Source organism: Rhodotorula toruloides, assembly GCF_000320785.1.
Source record: "Rhodotorula toruloides NP11 unplaced genomic scaffold Scaffold17, whole genome shotgun sequence".
Classification (NCBI taxonomy): domain Eukaryota; kingdom Fungi; phylum Basidiomycota; class Microbotryomycetes; order Sporidiobolales; family Sporidiobolaceae; genus Rhodotorula; species Rhodotorula toruloides.
Window position 1 is genome coordinate 448,949 of NW_015622977.1, and position 24,570 is coordinate 473,518.

The window sequence follows — 24,570 nt, forward strand, 5'->3', positions numbered from 1 at the left end:
CTCGACGCTCGACTCGCCAGTGACAGACCTCGTAACGCCAAGCGGACGCTCAGGATGGCCTGGAGGTGCTCTGGCTCAACCAACGCCGAGCTCGTGGACAATCTCGTTAGGGGAAGCCTGCTGCAGACCCCGCGGGTCATCGAGGCGTTCAAGAGAGTCGACAGACGCTTTTACGTCCAGGACAAGTACGAGGCGTACCGGGACTCGCCGTCGTACATCGGGTTCGTCTATCATTCCAGTACCGAGGCGGAATCGTTTCGCGGTGGACTCGCTCTCTAACCTCTCCCCCTCGCTTCGTCGCAGGTACGGCGCCACGATCAGCGCTCCCCACATGCACGCTCAGTGAGTTGCTCACTTGGTGTCTGCTGAGCCAGTAGTCCAGACGAGCGACCAATGACGCCCATTTCGCCGGATAGCGCGGTCGAAATTCTCGAACCTTTCTTGAAGCCGGGTGCCAACGTTCTCGACGTCGGTGAGCATCTCGTCCTGTCGCAACGTGTGACAAGAGGAGCTTGCCGAGCGCTCTTTTGCGCCAGACACGTCTACGCACGCTCGACGACCTTCCCAAACTGACGAGCTCGCTTCCACTGGCAGGCTCTGGCTCAGGCTACCTCTGCGGCATCTTCCACTCGCTCGTCCAGCCCGGAGGCACGGTCCTTGGCATCGACCACCTTGACGGCCTCGTCACGATGGCTCGCCGTAACCTCATGAATGACCCGTCAACCGCACCTGCGCTCTGCGACGACCAGGACAGCCCTGTTGATCCAAAGGTGCCGAACAGCAAGACGATGCAGGTGATCAAGGCGGACGGAAGGATGGGCGCGCCGAAGGAGTTCTTGCCGCACGGAGGGTGGCAGGTGAGCAGGACTTTCGCTGCAATGCGGCGAGTGCTGGCCTCGCAGCCGTTGTTCGCCTTGATCCCTGCGATCGCCCGCTTACGTAACTTACAAGCAGGCGATCCACGTTGGCGCCGCGGCTCCCCATCTCCCGCAACCTCTCATCGACCAGGTGCGTTTCTTTGGCTCTTCCAGCTCGCCTCTCCATCGTCCGCCCGCCGCTGATCCTGACGGCACTTTCACAGCTCGCCTCCCCCGGCCGCATGTTCATTCCAGTCGGCAGCGCCCTCCAAGCCGTCTGGCAGATCGACAAGGACGCCGAGGGAAACGTGACGAAGAAGAAGCTGTTCGGGGTCTCCTACGTTCCGCTCACGGATGCGCAGGAGCAGTACCCCGAAAATGGGTCGCCCTGAGGGGCAGGAGGGAATGTAAGGTTGCTTACCGGGGACGAGAGGCTGGAGGGATTGCTTGCCTCTAGTGTAGCACGGATCGCCTGATGTAGCTTCTTTCGTTCTGCTTGTTGTGTAGTTCAAGTCGCTTGCATACTCGTTCTCTCGCGTCGCAGACGGAATCCGACAGAGCGGCGAAAGCGGCAGGAGAATGGCAACAACAGCTCGGCGAAGTCTACAGCAGGTCTACCCGTCGAAGCAGTGACATCTACCTCCGTTCCTGCTCGCGCGCCTTCCTCGCTCTCTCCTCCGCCGCCTTCCCCGCCTTCTCCCTCCGCTCGTCCACAAAGTCTTCCAACCCGAACCTGAGCTGGTGATCCGCCTTTTCAGCCGCTTCTTCATTCAGGCGATGCTCTTCCGCTGTGCGAGCGGACGAGGCGGATGGAGGGTCCCACGGCTCGAAGGCGGGCGAAGATTCGAAGGCGGCGACTTCGCGGTTCAGGAGCGAGTTGAGCTCTTTGAAGTTGTTGTCGCTGCGGGAAGGCTGGCTCGTCAGGACAAACTCAGGGGATAGCGTAATAGAAAGCGACGTACTGGTCGCCGAAGCGGTTATGGCTCAACTCGTGAAGCAAGACCCGCCGAACGTCATTGTACGAGCGCAGTCTGCGAGGAGTTACCCGGTGAGCACAAGCTCTCAGATGATCAGGAAAGAGCCTCGCGCACCCGTCCAGGTCGTCCGTGAGTAGTCGCAGCGAAATCTTCTGCCCGGCGTTCGTGTTGAGCCCGAGCAGTTTCTCGCCAGTCGAGAAGTTCGTGTGCAGAGTCGGATGAAGCTCGGTCCTGTGCACGTCAGGCGTTAGTCGAATACTCGAGCGAGCTGAGGAAGGGATGAACACACAGAACGCCAACCGCGAACTTGTGCCGCCGCATGACATCCTTGACGGCCGGATCCTCCGCCAATCGCTCGAGCATGGCCTTCCGCCGGTCGAAGAACGGCACGCTCTTCGGGAATGGTTCGAGATGATGAAAGCGGAAGTTGGCAGGGTCGTTGAGCGAGTCGGAGAGGGAATGTACGCCGGATCGAGAGGAAGGTCGGGCTTGATGTTGCTGGTGGAAGAGGAAGGCGGTGTGTTTCTTCCGCCGCAGTGCGTCCTGCGCCTCCATCGCTTCCAGTTCGCTCCGCTTCGTGCCCACCAGGAGCGCCTTGACAGGCTTAGTCCGACTCTCCGCCACCGTCGTCGAGCCGAACGTCCGTTCCAGCGCTTCCTGAAAGCTGCCCGCTCCGCCTCGATTCAAATCCAACTTCTTCCCCTTGACCAGCAGCTTCAGCGAGCTCGGCGAGAGGTCGAACTCGTTGGAAAGGGTTTCAGAGAGTGAGGCGGTTGATGAGGATGGCGCGAGTGAGAGGTCGACTGTACGGCCCGCGTGGGTGACGCTGAGCAGTATTAGCAAATCCATAGCGCGGCTGAGCGTGTCAAACAGCCTCTTGACAGCGTGTGTGAGCGTAGAGGAGGAGGTCAAGGTGCGAGGGGCGGTGCCAGGTTGTCGTAAGCCTCGTTCTATTCGCTTCCGCAACGCTGTGAGAGCTAATACCACCCGCAGAGCGTGCTATGGACCCGCTTGTGTCGATCAGGCTGTCACTACGCTGGCCGCCCGATCCACCGACGGCGGACGAGGACGTGCTGGTGGTCCAAGGTCGCAGCGGCTTCTTCCTCGACTTACGGGTCAAGCGGCGACAGGTCAACTTTGCAGGTGGACTGCAGAGACAGGCAAAGGCAGGCGAAGGCGACTGCGAGGTGACTTGGGCTACCGCTGGGTGGAAGGAGGTGCTTGCACCTCGACCAGGCGAAGGTGCGTCTTCCTGCGCGCTCGTCGACGCTCTCGCGCTAATCAACAGTGCTTCAGACCGCCCTCGAGCCCGCTTCACACCGGTCATCGACTCTCGACGACCCGCCTCTTCAACCCGCTCTCGAAACTCTCCGCCGCCAGACACTCCGCCAGACGAAGGAAGCTTTGAGACGCTCACGAACGGCGACGTACTAGAGCGCGGCGAGATGGAGAACCCGGAAACGGGCAAGGTCGCCCAGTACGAGGAGGTCTGGCGGAGATTGCCTCTCTCGCAGGACGACGGACCGCCCCGAATCGTCATTTTCGAGTCCGTGGGTGACGAGGCGGACGGAAAAGCATTCGTCGGACGAGTCGGAGACTACGAGTTAGGCATGGTAGACGGAGCGGAGGGGTTTGGCGTGGTTAGGCGCGAGAGGAAGGAGGGCATTTGGCAAGTCGTCTGCGCGAACGGGGCTGGACGGCTTCTGCCGACTTTAGACGGCGCGCAAGAGTATGCAGAAGGCGATACGGTGCAGCTGGCGGGACGAGCATGGCGAGTTATCGAGTCGACTTGATGCCGCAACGACGGAGACGCTTCGACGCCCACTCCGATGCACGCGTCCGCCGAGGACGCTGCCGAGTCCGTCCTGCCCTCGTGCAGACTCGTTCGGCCAGCGGGACATGCTTCAGACGCGTGCATCGGCCGCGAGAAGGTGGACAAGGATGTCGATCAGCTTGTTTCCACGTCGCCCGACTCGTCGCCTCTCACTGGTCGCATGCGACTGTCCTCCTCATTGCGTCGTCGTGTCGTCGATAGACCTCCAGAAGCGACGAGCAACGAGCGTCAGCGCCGGCGAGCACAGGAAGAAGGAGCGTTCCGCAGTCGCAGCGGAAGCCGGTTTGGCTGGCGAGATGAGACGCGGTGCCTTCCGTGCTCGGCGAACCAGCGTCGAAGAACCTTGTTCAGTGAGCGGGTTCTAGAGTCGATTGTCTCGCTCTCCGCGCCGTCACTCTGCGGCTTGGTTCCCTCCAACTCGCTTCTCTCGCTCGTTGCGCGCTCGACATGCTCGAGTCCGACGCTTCGCCAGAGCAGCCTGATCCGCTTGTCATGTCCAACAGACCTGCACAGGGTACAGGCGAGGCGCCGCACCCCGCGGACGACCGGGCACTCGAACAGGAACACCTGGCAGACGACACTCGCTCGTCGCATGGCGAGGAGGTCGGCGAGGGCGCGGTTGGACATTGGTTGGCGGGTGAGGCAGGGCACGAGCGAGACGTGCTCGAGGCGTATACGTTTGGGCGGACGCCAGCGCTCAAGCTGGGCGAGCCCGTCGGCGAAGGACGAGTGGAGAGCGGAGATGGAATCGTCCGCAGCGGCCACCTTTCGGAGCAACGGGTCATCCGTCCGACGCTCTCACACCGGCCAAGCTCGCTCGCATCGCGACTGAGTTCGTCGTCGACGGGCAGCGCAGGCGCACCGCCAGCACCGCGCCCGTTCGCCCTTCCTCCCGGTCTCGCCGCTCGTTCGCCTGTTCCTCCGCCTTCACTGTCTTCTGCCGCTTCGACCTCGACCATCACTCGACAAGATACATCACAATCCGGCGGACTCGCTCCAGCCTACAAAGCCGCGCCGCCGAATGGCCAACCCCGCTCCGCCCGGATCACCTACGAACCTCCCATCCCTCTTGACGTCCAGCTCCTCCTCCTCACGACTCCTCCGCCTCCTCAGCGGAAGCGAGTCGTCATCACCGCTCCTCCACAAGCGGGTGACGAGGCGGCAGCAGCAGAACGAGCGCGGAGAGCGCGCGAGCGAGACTTGCGGGACGAGAAGAGCCTCGTCCGTCGCGTCAAGGCGTTCCGCATCATCAACGACGGCGTGCGAAATCTGAGTGGCCGGCGAGGAAGCGGAGATGCCAGCGACGAGCTGCCCATGGTGCCGCTGAAGGGCAGCGAGACACTCGACCTCAATCGGCCGCGGAGGGAGAGTGCGGACGCGGGCAGTCGGCGAACGGGCAAAATCGACAGTCACACGCCGGCAGACTTCGTGCCAAAGACGTGGAAGGACTTTGAGCAGGCGTACGCTGCCGGCCAGCTGGACATCGAGGATTCGCCATTCCCGCCCATCTCGCCTTCCTCGTCCATCTCGACCGCGTTTCCTTCCCGAGGCCAGCCTGTCGACACGTCGAAACTCTCGCCGTACGAAGCGGGTCACTTTCCCGCCCCTCTCCACCTCTCGCCCGTTACGCACATCCGAGAAAGGGTCATCGCGCAACTTGACCTCCTTGGCGAGACCTACCTCCTCCCCGGGACTCCCGCTCCCGCCCAGCCTCCCTCCTTCGCCGCCTCTTTCGGTCCTAGCGCCGGCTCGTCCGTCGAATCGTGGTCGAGCGGCCACCGGGACTCGCTCGCCCACTTTACCTCGTCAACAGGCTCAGGCAGACGCGAGTCCAACGCTTCGACTGCACCGTCGACGATCTACTCGCACTCTCCAGCAAAGTCTCAGCACCCTTTTGCCGCCCCTTCAGTCTTCCCGACCTACGGAGCATCGCACGCCTCGCCTTCAATGCCAACCTACTCGAGCCGTGGTCTCTCCAGTCTTCCCGCCAGCCCCGTCGTCGACGGCTTGTCCGCCGTCAGCTTGCGCAACCATCCGGCCCTTGTCTCGCTTCTCCACCGCGCCCTTTACGCTCCTCTCGGCTCACCAGCGCTCTTCAAGCCTGCGCCCAAAGCCGCCATCATTACCCTCTTCCCTTCCTCCTCTTCTCCTTCCAGCTCCGTCACCCTCCTCGCATCCGTCAACCTCCCCGCTCGAATCACCTCCTTCCCTCTCACTCACGCCCTTGACGCCCATGTCCTCCTCAACGGTGAGCGAGGGCTCGTCATTGCAGACACTGAGCGCGACTGGCGGTGGCGGCACAACGAGGTCATCTGCTCGAGCGCTTCGAATCCGATTTACGGCCCCTCGAACGCTGCGAAACCTGGCCTTGGGATCCGCTTCTATGCTGGTGAGTACCCGAGACTACTCAGCTCTTTCTCCTGAAACTGATTCGAATCGTTTCCGCAGGCATGCCCATCTTCGCTCCTTCGCTGCCCAACCTCGCGCATCTCGAGGAAGAAGCAGGCGGACGAATCGCGATTGGTACGATTGCGCTGCTGGACGACTGGCCGCGGATGTCCAAGTTCGGCTCGAGCGAGAAGGCCAAGCTGTGTGTTCCGCCTCTCGCTGCGAGTCGGTTGATCGCCTGACACGGTCGTTCTGCAGCCGCTCGCTCGCAAGCGAGATCACCCGCGAGATCGAGCAGTTCTTGCGCGAGCGCGAGAAGCACAACTTTGCTCGTCGCGGTTCCGTCTCGTCCTCTGGCGGCAGTCGGCGACCCTCGCATGCTCACTCGGCCGCCAGTGCTGCAGCAGCGCAACAGGCCTCGGCGAACATGGGCCGCACGCGTTCCGACAGTCACGCCAAGAAGGTCTCTTTCGACGCCGGCGCTGGTGGATACGACGGCGGCTATGTCGACTACAACTCGGTCAGCCGGCGAGGTTCAGTCGACGAGCGGGACCGGGCGCCGACGCCTGCGCCATCTGGACCTTTGCCTGAACCGCCCGCCTCGTCCCCTCTCTCCTCGTACGGCCTTCCCCCAATGCTCGCCTCGACACCCGCCTCGTCCATCTTCGCCGCCGCCTGCACCTCTCTCGCCGACAAGCTCGACCTCGCGCTTGTCTACCTCGTCTCGCTCGACACGTCGTCGTGCCCGCCCGCACCCTCGGTCTCCGGCTCGCCCTCCCTCGAGCTCATCGCCGCGCACAACCTCCCGCCCGACGCCAACGCCTCGTTCGACCCTTCTCTGCACCTCCGCGCACTGCGTGCACCGGAAGGAGGCCTGCTCTACCGCTCGCCAGCCGCAAGCTCCTCCGCCTCGCCGGCGATGCGCGAAGCAGCCAAGGGCGGCTTCGCAAGCGGCATCCTCCTCCCCGTCGCCGAAGTCGAGTCTCCCTCGGCTCGCGGGTGGGTCCTGGCGGGCTACACGATGGACAGGAAGCGGCGGTGGGGCGAGGGCGAGATGAGCGAGTTTGAGAAGGTGCGCGAGCAGCTCGCCAAGGTCGTCCTGTACAAGGAGGCGGCGTGAGCGAGCCAAGGTGGACAGACACTCTACGAGTCAGTATATCATGACGATACCCTCGACGAGGACAGCAGGAACTGTCCCTCCGTTCGTCTATTCCTTGCATTACAACCGGATCTGTATTCCACCTCTGTTCTCGCCCGCTCGTCTCGCTTCGTTCGTGCTCGTCGTCGACTGTATCTAGTAGACTATCCCAGCTCTCCCACAGCTCCCCTCAAGGACTTGGGATTTTCGCGACCTGCTCGAACGCGCCGCTCGCGTTGCGACACGGCGCGTCCTCGAGGTCTCCCTCTTCCGCACACTCTCTCACCGCGCACAAGGCTTGCTGGCCAGGCTACACACCCCAAGTGCTCTCTGATTAGCTGCTACTCGCCCTCATTCTTTGTCCCGCCGCCCCGCGACACCCCCATCATGGCAGACTTCGCTGGACTGCCCCCGCTCCAAGATGACCAGCTCGCGACCCGTACTCGCCGGTGCGTGCCATGCAGACCACTCTCCAGTCTGCTGTTGAGCTCACTCGACCGTCTGCACGCAGCTTCACCGAGTTCCTCGACCTCGACGCCGGCTCAGAGGCGGCAAAGGTCCGTTCCCCCTCCTCGCTCCTCCTCTCGGCGCGATGCTGACCCTGATATGCACAGCGCATGAGCATGCACTACCGCTCGTCCGTGAAGAAGATGCTGGACGCGCAGGAGAGGCGGTTGATCGTCAACCTCGACGACCTGCGAGACTACGACCGCGAGTTCTGCGACGGGTGCGCTTGCGTTCCCTCAGGAAGCTACGCCAACAGCGATGTTGACACAGGCTACACGTCCGCAGCTTGCTGAAGGAACCGGCAGCGTGGCTTCCGGCGGCAGACGCGGCTTTGAAGGACATGGCGGTCAATCAGGCTGGCGACCGGATGGCCGAATCCGTTAAGCAGGACACCTTCTACGTCGGCTTCAAGGGATCGTTCGGCGAGCATCACACGACGCCGCGAACCTTGCGCAGCGACAAGCTCGGCAAGATGGTCTGCATGGAGGGAATCGTCACGCGCTGTGCGTTTGCCTCGTACTATCGTGTTGCGAGCTCGTAGCTGACTGACACATGTACGCAGGCAACCTCGTCCGACCAAAGATGCAGCAGTCGGTCCACTACTGCCCGACGACGACCAACTTCCACACGCGCCTCTATACCGACCGCCTCTCCTCGGCCGCTGCGTCCGGCGCGCCGGTCTCCTCCTCCGCCTACCCCCAGACCGACGCCGACGGCAACCCTCTCGAGATCGAGCACGGCCTCTCGACCTTCATGGACCACCAGATGATTTCGATCCAGGAGATGCCGGAGCGCGCGCCGGCTGGACAGCTTCCTCGCAGCGTCGAGGTCGTCATGGAGGACGATCTTGTCGATAGGTGTAAGCCTGGAGATCGCTTGCAGATTGTCGGCGTCTATCGCAGTCTCGGTGGCGGAGCAAGCGGCAGCGCGCACTTCAAGTGAGTCGGCCTCGACTGGAGTGTCTCTCTCGTTGGCTGACGCAAGACCCTTGCAGGACCCTCATCGTTGCAAACCACGTCGTCCTTCTCTCCGCCAAGGCCCGCGCAGGCATCGCCCAGCAAACCATTAGCACGGACGACGAGCGCGAGATCCGCAAGGTCGCCAAGCGCAAGGACGTCTACGAGCTGCTCTGGAAGTCGCTCGCTCCCTCGATCTATGGCTCAGACTACATCAAGCAGGCGATCCTCCTCCTCCTCCTCGGCGGTGTCGAGAAGAACCTCCCGAACGGCACCCACTTGCGTGGAGACATCAACGTCCTCATGGTCGGTGACCCCTCGACCGCCAAGTCTCAGATGCTCCGCTTCGTCCTCAACACCGCTCCTCTCGCCATTGCCACGACCGGTCGTGGTTCGTCCGGAGTCGGATTGACTGCCGCCGTCACGACGGACAAGGAGACGGGCGAGCGTCGACTCGAGGCGGGTGCTATGGTCCTTGCTGACCGCGGCGTCGTCTGCATCGACGAGTTTGACAAGATGTCCGAGGTGGACCGTGTCGCCATCCACGAGGTCATGGAGCAGCAGGTGCGGCGAAGCTGTCTCTTTCCCTCGCTCGCTCGCTCACCCTGTCGAGCGCCCGCAGACCGTTACGATCGCCAAGGCCGGCATCCACACGTCGCTCAACGCGCGCTGCTCGGTCGTCGCCGCCGCCAACCCGATCTACGGCCAATACGACGTCCACAAGGACCCGCACAAGAACATCGCCTTGCCCGACTCGCTCCTGTCTCGTTTCGACTTGCTCTTCATCGTGACGGACGAGGCGGACGAGCAGCGCGACCGGCAGATCTCGGAGCATGTCTTGCGCATGCACCGCTATGTCCAGCCTGGACTCGAGCCGGGCGCGCCGGCTGTCGACTCGCTTGAGCAGCACTTGAGCGTCGGGACGGAGCAGCCGGCTGCGAATGCGGGTGGACCGGCCAAGACTTCGCCGTTCGAGAAGTACAACGAGCTCTTGCACGGAGGGATCGCGCCCAAGGTCGTCAAGAAGCGCGGAGGGAAGAAGGAGACTGTCCCGCCGGACGTCCTGACGATCCAGTTCGTCAAGAAGTACATCCAGTTCGCCAAGTCGCACGTTCAGCCGGTCCTCACGCCCGAGGCGTCCGAATGCATCACCAAGGCCTGGACGAACTTGCGCAACGACGATGCGGGACCGAACCAGAAGAGGGTGCGTTCCGCGTTGTCCCTTCAGTAGCCGAAATCGACTGACAGCCTCACGCTGTCGCAGACCTCGCCCATGACCGTCCGCGCGCTCGAGACGCTCATCCGTCTCTCGACCGCGCACGCCAAGGCGCGCATCTCGCCCGACATCCTCATCGAAGACGCCGAAGCAGCGGAAGAGATCCTCCGCTACGCGCTCTACAAGGAGGTCGTCAAAGCCTCGAAGCCCAAGTCGAAGCGGCGGAGGTTGAACAAGCCCAAGCGGGGCGACAAGGGGTCGGACGAGGAGGACTCGGACGAGGACGAGGGCGAGAGCAGCAGTGATGATGAGGACGATGGGCGCGGGCCGAAGAGGATGGAGATGCCTGGGAGTGCTAGGAAGAAGGGCACGAGGGCGAACCCCGCGAGGGGTGCGAGGGCGGGCAGCGCGAGGGCTGGGAGCGCGAGTCCGAGTCCGGCGGCAGTCGAGGCGGAGGGCGAGGGAGACTGGATGATGGTTGAGCAGGGTCAGCAGCGCATGGAGGAGGACGAGGACGAGCAGGCTGCGGCGGGAACGCCGACGCCTCCGCCTGTCCCGGCTGTCGAGCAGGCTGAGAAGGTCGCCCAGGCTGATCTGCCTGCGCAGGGTGGACTCGAGCCAGCCAGGTGCGTCGCGCAGGTTGCTTTCGTTCTCGACGTGGTCGCTGACTCGGCTCGCGATCGCAGGTTCAAGCTCTTCCAGCAGCGACTGGCGGCCGTGCGCAAGGCGACGTTCAAGGACCAAGACGAGATCTCGCTCGGGCAGCTGATGGAGCCGCTCAACGCCGACCTCGCCGTCGACCAGCTGTTCGGCCGCGCCGAGGTCGAGCAGATCCTCGAGGCGCTGTCGGAGCAGGACGACTCGGTCATCACCTTCCACAGCGGGGTACTCGTGCGTTCGCCGGTCTTCCTGCTGCTCTTGCACGCTCGCTGACGACGTTCCTCGTTGCTGCAGTACTTCTAAGCACGCCCTCCTCGTCGCCTCGTCGCCTTGTATCCCTCCGTCCTCCTCCTCGTCTCGCCTCGCCTTTCGGCTGTCCTCCGCGTTTCCTCCAGGGTTCTCTCGCCGTCGCCAGTAGTGCCTGTACTGTAGTCTGTCGTCGCTCGCCATGTACTTTGATCCGTCGCCGCAGACCTGTTGTGGGTCGCTCGTCAGTAGTAGGAGAGCAGTCGGCCGGATCTCCGCTGCCGTTGCACTGCCTCGCTTGTTGTTGTGGCTCCTGTCCCGCGTGCGTACGAGGAAGCGAGGCGGTGAAGGGTGCTCGAGCGGGAAGGCGTCGCTCTCACTCAACAAGCCAACTTGCTCGTGCTCGTGCTCGTCGTCAGCGCATAAGCTTACGACTGCTACAAAGCTACAAGACACGCTCACTCGCACGCACACACCCACACAACCCGGACAAGCCGCGCACTCCTCGCACTTGCCGTCGACCACCCCTCTCCGCCTCCCTTTCCCTCCGACTCGCCTCGTGCACGCTCGACGCGTCCAATCTCCCCAGCACCACGTGAGTCACGATCAGTCGACATCGCTCGCTTCGAATGGCACGCGCGACGACGGACGAGCGAAGGAGGGGATCGTCCCGCATCGCTCAACGGCATCTCCGCCCGTCACTCGACGGCGTTCAAGGGCGCAGTGGACACTCGCGAATGGATGCAGGGACAGATGCGAGGGATTAGGCGTCTCCTGCGCGACTCTGGAGGACGGAGAGGGCTCGGTGCGCGGTGCGAGCTGAAACGGGGGTTCTGCGGGTGTCGGTGTCGAGGAAGGTGGCTTCGCGTGGGACGGCGAGATCGAGGGATGTGACTGGCGCATGGGAAGAAGGCTTACGGCGGGCGTACTCTCGCTCACTCGAGGGGATTCGATGCGACTTGCTCGCTCAGCGGGGGGAGCGGGGAGAAAGGTGGCGTGGTTGGATGGGTTCGCGCGTTTGTGCAGCAGGAGCAGAACTGCGAGGAGGAGGAGGGCTGACAAGTGCAGTTGAAGGTGCTGGCGAACTTGCATACTGACCAGACGTCGCTTCCTCTCCACCCGCAGTTCCCTCTACCTTCCTTCCCTGAACCATGTACGCGCTTTTGCTTGCGATCGTTCTCGAAGAGAGAGCTGACCATTCACCATCCGGCAGGTGCGGCATCTTCGCCTATGCCTCGTTTCTCTGCGAGCGTGTGCGTCTCCCCCCTCCCGTCCTCCATGCGCCACCGCTCACCTGCTTCTCCGCCCCCAGGACCGCCGCTTCGTCCTCGAGACGCTCCTGAACGGTCTCCAACGCATGGAGTACCGCGGCTACGACTCTGCCGGCCTCGAAATCGAAGGCGACGACCCGAACGAGCCGTACATCTTTAAGGAGGTCGGAAAGGTCTCGATGCTCAAGGAGAAGTGCATGACGGCGCCGATCGACATGGACAAGAGCTATGTTAGCCAGACTAGCATTGCGCACACGAGGTGAGGCGCGGATGGTGAGGGGTTGAGTTACTTACAAGGCGCGCTGACGATCGTTCCTTGCGCAGGTGGGCGACGCACGGTGTTCCTTCGAGTTCGTTCACTTACTCCGGCTGATCCGACACCCCGGAACTCTCGCTGACCCGGTTCGCGCGCAGCCACCAACTGCCACCCTCACATGTCGGACCCCACGAAGGAGTTCACGGTTGTCCACAACGGCATCATCACCAACTGTTCGTCCGCGTACCCTTCTCTGCGCTCTCCCGCGCGTGAAGCTGACCCGACCTCGCACGCCGGCAGACAAAGAGCTCCGCCTCGTCCTCGAGAAGCGTGGCTTCAAGTTCCAGACCGACACCGACACCGAGGTCGCCGCCGTCCTCGCCAAGTACCTCTACGACTCGCAGAAGGGAAAGCAGATCAGCTTCACTGCACTCATCAAGAGTGTCATCATGGAGCTTGTGCGTCGAGTCTTCCTTTGTCGCGCTGCCCCGTTCTCCTGCAGAGGGCTGCTGTCTGCGCTCGCTCGTACCGATTACTGACTGCCGCTCTCGTACGCAGGAGGGAGCTTTCGCCTTCGTCTTCAAGTCGATCCACTACCCCGACGAGGTCGTCGTCGCCCGCCGCGGTTCGCCCGTCCTCATCGGCGTCAAGACGGAGAAGAAGCTCAAGGTCGACTTTGTCGACGTCGAGTTCGCCGGCGCAGCGGACGCAGACAAGGCGCTCGAAGAGTCGGCCGCGCCCGGCGCCGCCAACGGTCTCCTCGGCGTTCCCGGCCCGGCCAACCCTCAAGGCGGCAAGCTCGTCCGCTCGCAGTCCCGCGCCTTCCTCTCCGACGACGGCATGCCCCAGCCCATCGAGTTCTTCATCGCCTCGGACGCCTCGGCCATCGTCGAGCACACCAAGCGCGTCCTCTACCTCGAAGACGACGACATCGCCCACATCGCCGAGGGAGAGTTCCACATCCACCGGTTGCGCAAGAACGACGGTACTGTTTCGACGATCCGGGCGATTGAGACGTTGGAGATTGAGTTGGCGGCCATCATGAAGGGAAGCTTTGACCATTTTATGCAGAAAGAGATCTACGAACAGCCCGAGTCGGTCGTCAACACGATGCGCGGCCGCGTCAACTTCGACACCCACACCATCACCCTCGGCGGTCTCAAGGCCTACCTCCACGTCATCCGCCGCTGCCGCCGCCTCGTCTTTGTCGCCTGCGGAACCTCGTACCACTCGTGCCTCGCGGTGAGTCTCGCTTTTCGGGGCGGAAATGGATGCCGCCCCGCGCCTCACGTTCACGATTGCTGACTTGGACCGGCCCGCGCAGACCCGCTCGATTTTCGAAGAGTTGACCGAGATCCCCGTCAGCGTCGAGCTCGCGAGCGACTTCCTCGACCGCAAGACGCCCATCTTCCGCGACGACGTGTGCATCTTTGTGAGCCAGTCGGGCGAGACGGCCGACACGATCCTCGCGATGCGGTACTGCCTCGAGCGCGGCGCGCTCAACGTCGGCGTCGTCAACGTCGTCGGGTCGACCATCTCGCGCGAGTCGCACTGCGGCATCCACGTCAACGCCGGGCCCGAGATCGGCGTCGCGTCGACGAAAGCGTACACGTCGCAGTACATCGCGCTCGTCATGATGGCGATCCAGCTCAGCGAGGACCGCCTCTCGATGACGGCGCGCCGCAACTCGATCATCGACGGCCTGCACGAGCTCCCCGGCCAAATCCGCGCCATCCTCCAGCACGACAGCGAGTTCCAGGCGATCGCGCCCATGCTCGCCAAGCAGACGTCGCTCCTCATCATGGGCCGCGGGTACCAGCACGCGACCTGCCTCGAGGCGGCCCTCAAGATCAAGGAATTGAGCTATCTGCACAGTGAGGTCCGTACTTAGGGCATTCCCGGCAGCACGAGACTGTGATCCCCTTCTCACCGTGAACTGACACCCGCACTACCGCGCCGCGCAGGGCATCTTGGCGGGCGAGCTGAAGCACGGCCCGCTGGCGCTCATCGACGAGAGCATGCCCGTGATCCTGGTCATGACGCAGGACTCGATCTACCCGAAGGTGCGGTCGGCGCTGGAGCAAGTGACGGCCCGCAAGGGCGCGCCGATCATCATCGCGAACGACACGGACCCGTCGTTCGACGACGGCAGGCACCGCGTGATCCGCGTCCCGCGCACGGTCGACTGCCTCCAGGGCATCCTCAACATCATCCCGCTCCAGCTCCTCTCGTACCACGTCGCGATCGCGCGCGGGTGCAACGTCGACATGCCCCGCAACCTCGCCAAGTCCGTCACCGTCGAGTAGGCGCGACGCACCCCTCCGTGCTGTACCTCCAGTCTTCGTCCTTTCCTTCGCCTCGTTTTGCTCAGCCCTCGCCCTCTCTCTCGCTCTCGCAATGCACGCACACAGACACTGTCTTTCTGTCACTCTCGGTGTCGTTCGAAGGAGAGGGGAATCGAGGCGAACGCTAGTGAGCGAGTTGGGCTGGAAGGCGAAGGGGAGGAGAAGGTGAAGGTGCTGCGGCGAGGGATCCGCTTGACGACTTCGACTGAATATTGTAGCTGGGTCGCTTCGACGTAGGGATTGCCGTACATCCCGCTGAGCCGGATGTCAAGCATTGGGCACGAGGTGCGGCTTGGGTGCGGGAGGCTGTTCGTCGCACCCCTCGACCTCCTGAGCCTCTGGTGGAGTCGTTGATTCCCTTCAGAGCTCGCTGATGCCTCAGATGACACAGTCAATGTGGCGAGGTCTTGCACGATGAGGCTGAGGGAGGCGGAGGAGGAAGCGTTGCAGAGGACGGAGTTGGATGGTGACTGGGAGACGACAGGTTGACCGCCTAGCGGCTCTCTGTGCTTGCCTTGTGCTCCGTAGCTCAACGAAGTGGCTGCTCAACACAAGTGGCGAAGGCGAGAGGAGGAAGGAAATGCGCCGACAGGAGGACGTGCAAAGAAATTCTTTGCACCTCTCGTCGACCTCCTCTGCAGCGACGCCCTCCTGCTCCTCGCGAACGCTCCCTCTGTGCAGCTTTCTAGGCCATTCGAGGTAGGCGCAGCGCCCCCGAGCTCTCCCAACGATGCGCGCAAGGGTCTGCGAGGCGCTCTCGCAACAGCTTGCGAAGGCCAAGGCGAAGAAGTCGGTTTGCGTCTCCTCCTGACGCTTCCAGGCAGCCTTGCCATCACTTCCGCACTTTCGACGTTCTCTCAATGCGCGTTCGAGGAGGCGTATCGAGCGGAGCAACGAGAGGACTCCTTTGGCGCTTCTGCACTTAGTCCTTGCTCCGGCTCTCGCCCTCGGATCCGGAGTTACAGATTTGCCCGTGAAGCCTCAAGGACTTGCCCTCAAGCCTTTACCTTCACCCGTGCTGTCCCCCGTCTCGAAGCCGCTTCGCTTGTCCGCCCTGCTTCGAAGCATCTCGCCGCTTCCCTTCTTTTACCCTCCTCTTCTCGATGTCTTTACTCGCTCTCTATGCAAGCTCTGCGTCTCTCAGTTGGCGCTAATGCTGCAGAACACCTGGTCCGGCGTCACCAGTCTTGCAACACCACACATCCACCTTGCTCTGGGCATTCGACAGCTTCCTTCCTCTGCCTGCTGCTCCTGACGAGCCTCCTGCCTTCCTTCCCTGGCTCCTGTCCTTCCGCTTCACCAACTGCATCTCGCGACCTGCCAACGGCGCCTTCTTCCACTCACAACAGCTCTCGCGTCTTCCACAGTTGCAGGCTGGCTTCTTTCGCTCCCCAGTCAAGCCTGCCGATCGCTAACAACGGGCTCGTCACGACCTTCAGCGTCAAGAGCGTCAAGAACGAGCAGCATGCATGACTCCAAACTCGCATTATGTCGCTTGAGTCACGGCGTACGCCGCGGCAAGCAAGTCTTACGAGACCGGCGGAATGAAGCTGGTGTGGCATAGACGCCGCCGCTTGACCTTGGGTGCTTGTAGTGTGCCGGGATCTTGAACTTGAATTTGCGCAGACAGGACATGCCGTGGGGACACATGCGAGCGGCGGGATTTGCCTGGGAAAGAGGACCGCTTTGCCTTCCTCAGGTCCTCGTCTCCCGTCATTCTCCTGGCGCCCAGTGACGGCAGTGCCACCGTAAGCATCGTGTTAAGGCTGAGCCAGCAACATGGGCAGCGGCTTTCACCTCCCTCATTGCCCTCCCTCCAGCCCGACTCGCTCACCCGCGTCCCCCCTCGACGCCCCTCTCCTTGCAACGACCCCGAGAGCGACAGAGAGACAGTGTCTGTGTGTGTGCATTGCGAGAGAGAGCGGGAGAGCGAGGGCTGAGCAAAACGAGGCGAAGGAAAGGACGAAAGGGAGGTACAGCACGGCGAGAAGCGGAGACTACCTGAACCGCGCGCGCGGCCTACTCGACGGTGACGGACTTGGCGAGGTTGCGGGGCATGTCGACGTTGCACCCGCGCGCGATCGCGACGTGGTACGAGAGGAGCTGGAGCGGGATGATGTTGAGGATGCCCTGGAGGCAGTCGACCGTGCGCGGGACGCGGATCACGCGGTGCCTGCCGTCGTCGAACGACGGGTCCGTGTCGTTCGCGATGATGATCGGCGCGCCCTTGCGGGCCGTCACTTGCTCCAGCGCCGACCGCACCTTCGGGTAGATCGAGTCCTGCGTCATGACCAGGATCACGGGCATGCTCTCGTCGATGAGCGCCAGCGGGCCGTGCTTCAGCTCGCCCGCCAAGATGCCCTGCGCGGCGCGGTAGTGCGGGTGTCAGTTCACGGTGAGAAGGGGATCACAGTCTCGTGCTGCCGGGAATGCCCTAAGTACGGACCTCACTGTGCAGATAGCTCAATTCCTTGATCTTGAGGGCAGCCTCGAGGCAGGTCGCGTGCTGGTACCCGCGGCCCATGATGAGGAGCGACGTCTGCTTGGCGAGCATCGGCGCGATCGCCTGGAACTCGCTGTCGTGCTGGAAGATCGCGCGGATCTGGCCCACAAAGATGCACTCGTCGTCGCAGCATCTGCGCGGCGGGAATGAGCCGCTCGGAAGGAGGAAGGAGGACAAGGCGTGAGAAACGAAAGCAGGTGCGGGTCGGAGAGCGTCGAGGAGGAAGCGCAGTGAGCGCAGCAAGCGAGCGCAGTCGACGGCGACGAGTCAAACAGCACCCGACTAGCCTCCTTATCCTGCTCGAGCAGACGTCAACAGCGTTTGGCTGGAGTCGCCTGCTGTGCGAGTCGAAGTCGGGGTCGTGAGCGAGCGACTCCAGCGTCGAGCAAGGGGCCTCCGGACGAGCGGCGGAGTTCGACAGCCTCGACAGCGTGCCCAGCAACAGCACGCAGCCCATGTGCTCGCATCTGACTGCCAGGCTGTGCGCAGAGTGAGCGAGAGAGAGGAAGAGGGTCAGCGCGCCTGGTTCGTGTCTCGTCGCGGCGGAGTTCTCGGCTTGGCCTGGCGCTGGCCCGCTCTTCCTCTTCCGTCCCTCGCTTTCTCTTCCTCGACGACCGCGGGAACTGCTGGGCTCACCTGCACACGCTCACACTGCTCACTGCCACTCACTCTCTCCAACAACCCGCTCGAACGGCGTCCGCTCATACCGCGCTCGCTTCCCGCCAGCGACACCGCTCCCGCACCTCCGATCACCCTCTCCCGCTCACGGCTCTATCTCTGCAGAGCCAGTCACCCGCCAGAACAGGTGCGCACACTCCCACGACCACCCCGAGCGTGGACCGACGCCGCCGCTGACCTGTCGAAGCACCCGTTCTCAGCACAGTCTTCCTGCCAGGTGGAGCACGAACCCCCACCGTACCGCGTCACAGAGCAGCGACGCACAAAGACCACACGCACGAGCACCGTCGAGTATAGACTCGTAACGACCCGCACTCGCCTCGACGACCTGTAGACGACGACGCCGTTCCTCCCGTCGCACCTCACGCCTTCCCGCACGCCGATCAGCAACTCTCTTTCCGCTAGACACCCTATCCGCCGCCCACCATGTCCTCGACCGTACACGCAAACGGCGACGCATCGCGCGAGCCGCCTCGCCGACAAACCTTTGACCCCTTCGCACCACTCTCATCCACCTCGACAAACGGCCGACCTCCCTTCCCTCAACCTTCCTCGCCCAAAATCCCGACAAGCTCGTTCGCATCGCACAACGAGTCGCCGACCGTCTCGCGCGCCGCCCCGCCTTCCAGCCTCTACGTTCCTTCCGCGCCTTCCAACGGTGGTGCCGGAGTCGACACTCCCTCCGCCACCGCCTGGGGCTTCGACAACAACACGCCCGCCTTGAGCCGAAGCAACTCGCTTGCAGTCGCCTCTCCCGCGTTCCCCCCAACAAGCCCCTCGCACATCCACCCCTCGTACGCCGACTCGCCCCACGCTCCGCTCCTGCAGCAATCCCCTCCCGAACCGACCGAGCCGCCGAAACAACTGCATTCGGCGATCCCGATCGCACCGGAGAGCGCCGGCGGCGGAGGGGACATGTCGTTCTCGACTTCGACGCCTCGAAGTCTTGCGCGGACACCGTCGCCCAACTTTGGGTCCAAGTCACGCAGCGGGTCCGCCCAGCATGGGCACGGGCACAACTTTTCCGTCGGGACGCACGGTCTCCTCTCGTCGCGACAGGTGTTGGGCACGTCCCGCCTCGCCCAGTCGCTCGACACGCCCTCGTGCTGGCTCGCGCTCTACTTCGCCTTCAACCTCGGCCTGACGCTCTTCAACAAACTCGTCCTCCAGGGCTTTCCCTTCCCTTGGACGCTCACGGCGATTCAGATGTTGAGCGGGACAATAGGGACGCAGGTCCTGCTCCAGAGGGGCGTCTTCACCCAGGCGCGACTGACGACCAAGGAGAATGGCATCATGGTCATGTTTTCCGGACTGTACACGATCAACATTGCCGTCAGCAACCTCAGTCTGCACCTCGTCTCAGTACCGGTGCGTTTCGAGCCGGTCTTCGTTCAGGAGTTGTTTGCTGACGCTCGCCCGCACGCGCGCAGTTCCACCAAGTCGTCCGCGCGATGACGCCCCTCTTCACGATCCTCATCACGATGGTCTTTTTCCGCAAGCGGCACTCGCGGCAAACCTACCTCTCGCTCCTCCCCGTCGTCGCAGGCGTCGCCTTCGCCACGTACGGGGACTACTCGTTCACCGCCTGGGGCTTCATCCTCACCCTCCTCGGGACGCTCCTCGCCGCGCTCAAGACCATCATCACGAACCGAGTCCAAGTCGGCCGACTCAAGCTGCACCCGCTCGACCTCCTCGTCCGGATGAGCCCGCTCGCGTTCATGCAGTGCGTCTTCTTCGGATGGTGGAGTGGAGAGTTGGATCGCGTCAGGGTCTATGGCGCGACGGAGATGACCCGCCACAAGGCCATCGCGTTGGCGGTCAACGGCGCGATCGCGTTTGGGCTCAACATTGTCAGCTTCACGGCGAACAAGAAGACGAGCGCGTTGACGATGACTGTTGCGGGTGCGGCTCGACGTTCTCTCTCTTCGACTCGGACTTGCGGCTGATGGGTTTCGGGTGTGCGCAGCCAATGTCAAGCAAGTGCTCGTCATCGTCCTCGCGGTCCTCATCTTCAACGTCTCGCTCAACCCGACCAACCTCTTCGGTATCTCCCTGACCCTCATCGGCGGAGCCTGTGCGTCCCTTCCCTTCCTTCCCTCGCTTGACTTGACTGACGGTTCGGGCGAGCAGGGTACGCCAAAGTCGAGTTGAACGAGAAGAACGCCCGAGCAGCTGCCGCCGCAGCGCAGAACAGCCTCTCGCCCATGCCGCCGAGCAACGAGAAGCTTGGTTGAGCGCGGAAGACGCGGACGGAGGGAGCGGCGGGTTATCTAGACGAGGGCGGCGGCGGGAGTTACTGCGTTATGCTCGTAGGTTTGTGCTGGGTGCATTTAGAGGTACATCTCTTCTCATGAATTGCGTCCCGTCTGCCATTGCTTGCATACCGTTCCTCCTCGATGCGCTCTCCACCACTTCCTCTCCGGCGAGCTTCGGATCAGCCTGATTGCCACTTGTGATACCTTGACGAGTGCTGTGAGCCCACTCGAGTGCTCGCCCGCGCTGCATCGAAAATACTTCTGCGCCGTCGGCAAGCAGTCGCTCTCCGCGTGGTTGGTGTTCGGACGCCGTGTGCTCTTCGCCTCTTTGCTCTGTGGATGCTCAGACGCCTGCCAGCACTCGCAACGAGGCACACACACTCACTCCGCACCATGTCGACCGCCCCGAAGGACATCTACGTCGCAGTCCAGGACAACTCGCTCGTCTCGGCTGCCGCTCAATCGGCTGCGGCAGACGTCGCGCAGCTGTGGAAGGACTCGCGCGCAAAGGACAAGGATACCCGCACGTTCTACAATGTCGGAGGACAGGGAAAGACGGTGGTCGCTGTTGGCGTCGGAAAGGCCAAGGAGCGCAAGGGCGGCGAGGGCGAGGAGAACGCCTTGAAGGAGCAGGCGAGGAGGGCTGTGCGCAACGCTCGCTACTTCCTCCGTGCTACCAGGCTCACTCGCTCTGCTCGCAGGCCGCCGTCGCGACGCACGCGCTCAAGGCCGCCTCGTCCAAGTCGTTCGCGATCGACCCGCTCGACTCGCCTCACTCTGCCGCCGTCGGAGCAACCCTCGCCAACTTTGTCTGGAACCTCAAGACCACGAGCGAGGCCAAGGCTAAGCTTGAGCCGGTCGAGATCAGCCTCCTCGGAGACAAGGCGGAGCCGTCGCTTGAGAGCGAGAAGGCGAAGGAGGGACGGATCCAGCTCGACTGGGAGACTGGAAAGGTCTACGGCGAGGTGCGTGCCGCTCGCTCATTTGAGACGAGACGCCTCGCGCTGACAGCGCTCGCTTCCTCGTCGTAGGCTCAGAACTTTGCCCGCGTCCTCATGGAGACGCCCGCGAACCGCATGACGCCCACGATCTTCTGCGAGACGGCCAAGAAGCAGTTCGAGGGCGTCGAGAACGTCTCGATGGAGGCGCACGACCTCAAGTGGGCCGAGGAGAAGAAGATGGGATCATTCATCTCCGTCTCGCGCGGGTCGGACGAGCCGCTGCGCTTCCTTGAGCTGCGGTACAACGGCGCTGCCAACAAGGACGAGGGTGAGTGCTCTACTCGGCTTTCAGGCGTCGCAGCAGTGCTGACTGTCGCACCGCATCTCGCAGCTCCTCTCGCCTTCGTTAGTCTCGTAGAAATTCAGCTCTCGATCTTCACTGACTTTTCCGCCTCAAACAGGTCGGCAAGGGCATCACCTTCGACTCTGGAGGAATCGTAAGGCGCTCCATCGTTTCCGTCGCCTGCGACGCCAACTGACGAAACATTCCCGTCCCCTTGCAGTCGCTCAAGCCCGGCGCGGGTATGAAGGAGATGCGTGCCGACATGGGCGGCGCTGCGACCACTCTCTCGGCTGCGTGGGCTATCGCCAAGCTCAAGATTCCCATCAACCGTGCGTCGAAGCCGCTCGTTGCTCCGACTCACCCGCTTACTGGTTCCCGGACTCTCCCTCAGTCATCCTCTGCATCCCCCTCACCGAGAACATGCCCTCCGGCAAGGCCACCAAGCCGGGCGACGTCGTCGTTGCCTCGAACGGCGTCACGATCGAAGTCGACAACACCGATGCGGAGGGCCGCCTCGCGCTCGCGGACGCGCTCTACTACGCTTCGTCGCAGTACAAGCCTCACACGGTCGTTGATGTCGCGACCCTGACGGGCGCGATGATGATTGCGCTGGGCAACCAGTGTACGTCCACGCACTTGCCTTCAACCAAATCCGTTCGAGCTGACGCCGGGTTGTGCGCGCAGTCACCGGTGTCTTTACCAACAGCGACTCGCTCTGGAGCGAGCTCGACGCCGCCGGCAGTGCTGAGCGCGACCGTGTCTGGGTAAGTTCGCTTCAACCTTCCTTACGAGCCGCGAGCTGACCTTCCTCGCGCCGCAGCGCATGCCCCTTGACGAGGGCTACATGCCCCAGATCAATTACACCGGGTGCGATTTCACGTTTTCCCCTCCTGACTTGCGCTGACCCGCTCTCGCAACCACAGCATGGACCTGTGCAACACGGGCGGCCGTCTCGGCGGCTCCTGCACCGCAGCCATCTTCCTCAAGCGCTTTGTCGACGGACTGATCGTCGATGGCTCGGACAACGAGAACCAGGATGGCCTGATCCGCTGGGCTCACCTCGACATTGCCGGTTCGTCGGCATTCTGCCCTCTCTAGCAAGAGACTCGCTGACCCGGGTTTCGGAACAGGCGTCATGGACCTTGCGCGCAGCGATGGAGGCTACAACCTCGGCGGCATGACCGGTCGTCCCGTCCGCACCCTGATCGAGTTCGCCCGTCGCTCGGTGAAGGCGTAGAAAACAAGAACAAGGAGATCTTGCTGGGTTCTCGCTCGCGCATAGGCTTGCAAAGTGCATAAGTTACGCCTCATAGCGGACTCGCCCTCTCGAACCTGTCGCATCCCGTCTGCCTCAGGAAGAACTCTTCCCACCCATCGCCCGCGTCCCGGTCTTCAGCCTGCTTCTTCCAGCTTCCTGTCCCGCTCGGACCGTTGAGAGAGGGGGCTGAGCCTGCTAGATGTGCGAGGGCAATGCGGCGGGAGGTTGTGAGTGTCGGGCGCGAGGCGGAGTAGGCGATCAGGCGGAGGAATTGGGATTCGGTCAGAGGGGCGGAGAGGAGGCGGGTTTTGGGCGCTGGAGGTGGTGCGGCGTCCGAACGCGTCGAGGGGTAGAGGTGCGCGACGGAAGTTGGGTGGAGGAGCATGAGGCAGCGCAGGACGTGCACCTGCAGCTCGATCGGCAGTCGGAGGAAGGGGAAGCTCCGCTCGTCTCCATTCTCCTCCTCGACCGCGTTGCCGCCGAATAGTATGCGCGCCGGTCCGACAAGCCTGAGCGCAGCGAGCCTCGTCTCGCGATACGCCTGCTGGTTCCTCCGCTTCGCCTCCTCGAGCCTCTCCTTCCAATCACTCCAATCCTGCCCTTCCTCCTGCTCGAGCAACTCCTCATTCACGCTCTGCCACCGCTCATCGTCGCCCTCCTCATTCGCCAAACACTCGAGGTGCAGCAAATTGCAAGCCTTTCCGTTGATCACGCTCCGCGCGATCCTTCGTACGCCTACCTCGCCCAGCCCGCAGGCGTTGAGCGCGAGGATCTGCAACCGCGCGCCGCCGTCCGGATCTTCAAGCCATCGAGCGAGCGGTTCAGCCGCTTCAGGCGAGAGACGCGTCACCGACAGCCTTAGTTCCGAAAGTTGCGAAGGACCCGCAGCGAGACGGAGATGCGAGAGTAAGCTGACGAGTCCAGAGGTGCCGATGGATCTGTTGCTTGTGAGAGCGAGGCAGCGGAGGGTGCAGGAGGCGGAGGAGAGGGTCGTGCCGAGGAATTCGGGGAGCGAGGTGAGGGTCGATTGGCAGCCGAGAGAGATGTTGTTGTAGTTCAGGTAGAGCGACTTGAGGGATGGAGGGTGTGGCGAGGGTTGTAGGAGGCTGGGAAGTGCGCGAAACACGTCAGGACCAGAGTCTCAGGCAGGAAGGCCTCGAAATCGACGCCCTGCAGTGTGAGGAGATGAAGCGAGACGTCCGACAGTCGACAGTCTGACAGGTTGAGCTCCTGTACGACGCGAAAGGTGCGTAAGAGGCATTGCTGGAGGGGTAAAGCGACTGAACGCACCTCGAGATGCGCGCCAATGTCCCTCGACCGTAATCTCTTCAACCCGACGAGCAGTTCCCGCATCCCATCGTCTCCAAGATGGTTCTGTGAGCTGTAGGCAATCAGGTGAGCAGAGAATCGTATCGTGAGAGCGAGGAGAGGGCCCCACAGCGCAAGAGCAGTCACTCCAGGCGACTTTTCCACCGCTCTCAGCACGGCAACCGCGCCATCTGGTCCACTCAGCTCATGATCAAAGAAGTCAAGTCGCTTCGTCCCGCCCTGTCTCGCCCGGAGGATCTCCCACTCGTGTTCTTGCTGTGAAGAGGTGCCGGGTGTCGAGGAGGAGTAGAAGGCCCGCGGAACGGCGAGCGAGCGGAGGAAGTCGGCTAGGTCGATTGCGGGTGAGCGGAAGCTGGAGAAGGGCATCCTCGAGCTGTGAGACGGTGAAAGCGGTGAGGATGAGGAGGAGGAAGTGGGGCCCGTTTGGTGACGATGTGGGTGCGCCAACAAGGCTCAAGACTAGCGAGTTGCGACGGCGCGGTAGAAGGTTCGGCTGCCCTCACAGACGAGTCAGACAAAAGCAGCGGAAGCGAAGGCAAGAAGAGCTAAAAGAGAAGAGACGACGGCAAAAAGAGAAGTGTATGCTCCCCGACGGGGAATCGAACCCCGCTC

At 62.9% G+C, this 24,570-nt stretch overlaps 10 protein-coding genes across 10 annotated transcripts; 7 read left to right on the forward strand and 3 right to left on the reverse strand.

Moving 5' to 3' along the window:
* Window positions 1-54: 54 nt before the first annotated feature.
* RHTO_02323 (protein-L-isoaspartate (D-aspartate) O-methyltransferase) lies at window positions 55-1,249 on the forward strand (the record flags this gene model as incomplete). The annotated part of the gene is made up of 6 exons (XM_016416000.1): window positions 55-221; window positions 304-342; window positions 417-472; window positions 595-857; window positions 955-1,008; window positions 1,082-1,249. 6 exons carry the CDS (start codon window positions 55-57, stop codon window positions 1,247-1,249), a joined length of 747 nt encoding a protein of 248 aa, XP_016272136.1.
* Window positions 1,250-1,493: 244 nt separating this feature from the next.
* On the reverse strand, window positions 1,494-2,683 carry RHTO_02324 (WLM domain containing protein; the record flags this gene model as incomplete). The annotated part of the gene is made up of 4 exons (XM_016416001.1): window positions 1,494-1,758; window positions 1,820-1,888; window positions 1,949-2,065; window positions 2,124-2,683. 4 exons carry the CDS (start codon window positions 2,681-2,683, stop codon window positions 1,494-1,496), a joined length of 1,011 nt encoding a protein of 336 aa, XP_016272076.1.
* Window positions 2,684-2,835: 152 nt separating this feature from the next.
* Window positions 2,836-3,627, forward strand: RHTO_02325 (uncharacterized protein; the record flags this gene model as incomplete). The annotated part of the gene is made up of 2 exons (XM_016416002.1): window positions 2,836-3,076; window positions 3,131-3,627. 2 exons carry the CDS (start codon window positions 2,836-2,838, stop codon window positions 3,625-3,627), a joined length of 738 nt encoding a protein of 245 aa, XP_016272182.1.
* Window positions 3,628-4,115: 488 nt separating this feature from the next.
* RHTO_02326 (uncharacterized protein) lies at window positions 4,116-7,176 on the forward strand (the record flags this gene model as incomplete). The annotated part of the gene is made up of 3 exons (XM_016416003.1): window positions 4,116-6,057; window positions 6,117-6,258; window positions 6,315-7,176. The coding sequence occupies 3 exons, from the start codon at window positions 4,116-4,118 to the stop codon at window positions 7,174-7,176; spliced, it is 2,946 nt and encodes a 981-aa protein (XP_016272163.1).
* Window positions 7,177-7,581: 405 nt separating this feature from the next.
* Window positions 7,582-10,836, forward strand: RHTO_02327 (minichromosome maintenance protein 3; the record flags this gene model as incomplete). The annotated part of the gene is made up of 10 exons (XM_016416004.1): window positions 7,582-7,643; window positions 7,706-7,751; window positions 7,809-7,921; window positions 7,987-8,204; window positions 8,264-8,639; window positions 8,696-9,221; window positions 9,280-9,861; window positions 9,922-10,499; window positions 10,560-10,764; window positions 10,828-10,836. The coding sequence occupies 10 exons, from the start codon at window positions 7,582-7,584 to the stop codon at window positions 10,834-10,836; spliced, it is 2,715 nt and encodes a 904-aa protein (XP_016272142.1).
* A 1,094-nt stretch (window positions 10,837-11,930) lies between these two features.
* RHTO_02328 (glutamine-fructose-6-phosphate transaminase) lies at window positions 11,931-14,612 on the forward strand (the record flags this gene model as incomplete). The annotated part of the gene is made up of 8 exons (XM_016416005.1): window positions 11,931-12,032; window positions 12,092-12,309; window positions 12,375-12,400; window positions 12,465-12,539; window positions 12,607-12,764; window positions 12,865-13,548; window positions 13,631-14,185; window positions 14,271-14,612. 8 exons carry the CDS (start codon window positions 11,931-11,933, stop codon window positions 14,610-14,612), a joined length of 2,160 nt encoding a protein of 719 aa, XP_016272115.1.
* A 2,058-nt stretch (window positions 14,613-16,670) lies between these two features.
* Window positions 16,671-17,611, reverse strand: RHTO_02329 (glutamine-fructose-6-phosphate transaminase; the record flags this gene model as incomplete). Its single annotated transcript, XM_016416006.1, has 3 exons — window positions 16,671-17,012; window positions 17,098-17,287; window positions 17,433-17,611. 3 exons carry the CDS (start codon window positions 17,609-17,611, stop codon window positions 16,671-16,673), a joined length of 711 nt encoding a protein of 236 aa, XP_016272059.1.
* Window positions 17,612-18,258: 647 nt separating this feature from the next.
* On the forward strand, window positions 18,259-20,066 carry RHTO_02330 (ribonuclease III; the record flags this gene model as incomplete). The annotated part of the gene is made up of 4 exons (XM_016416007.1): window positions 18,259-19,200; window positions 19,263-19,734; window positions 19,799-19,906; window positions 19,963-20,066. The coding sequence occupies 4 exons, from the start codon at window positions 18,259-18,261 to the stop codon at window positions 20,064-20,066; spliced, it is 1,626 nt and encodes a 541-aa protein (XP_016272103.1).
* Window positions 20,067-20,480: 414 nt separating this feature from the next.
* On the forward strand, window positions 20,481-22,608 carry RHTO_02331 (leucyl aminopeptidase; the record flags this gene model as incomplete). The annotated part of the gene is made up of 11 exons (XM_016416008.1): window positions 20,481-20,732; window positions 20,789-21,052; window positions 21,119-21,356; window positions 21,420-21,433; window positions 21,490-21,525; window positions 21,592-21,700; window positions 21,763-21,993; window positions 22,056-22,135; window positions 22,192-22,238; window positions 22,295-22,443; window positions 22,502-22,608. 11 exons carry the CDS (start codon window positions 20,481-20,483, stop codon window positions 22,606-22,608), a joined length of 1,527 nt encoding a protein of 508 aa, XP_016272146.1.
* Window positions 22,609-22,678: 70 nt separating this feature from the next.
* RHTO_02332 (uncharacterized protein) lies at window positions 22,679-24,324 on the reverse strand (the record flags this gene model as incomplete). The annotated part of the gene is made up of 4 exons (XM_016416009.1): window positions 22,679-23,735; window positions 23,804-23,859; window positions 23,920-24,010; window positions 24,068-24,324. The coding sequence occupies 4 exons, from the start codon at window positions 24,322-24,324 to the stop codon at window positions 22,679-22,681; spliced, it is 1,461 nt and encodes a 486-aa protein (XP_016272023.1).
* Between the last annotated feature and the right edge of the window lie 246 nt (window positions 24,325-24,570).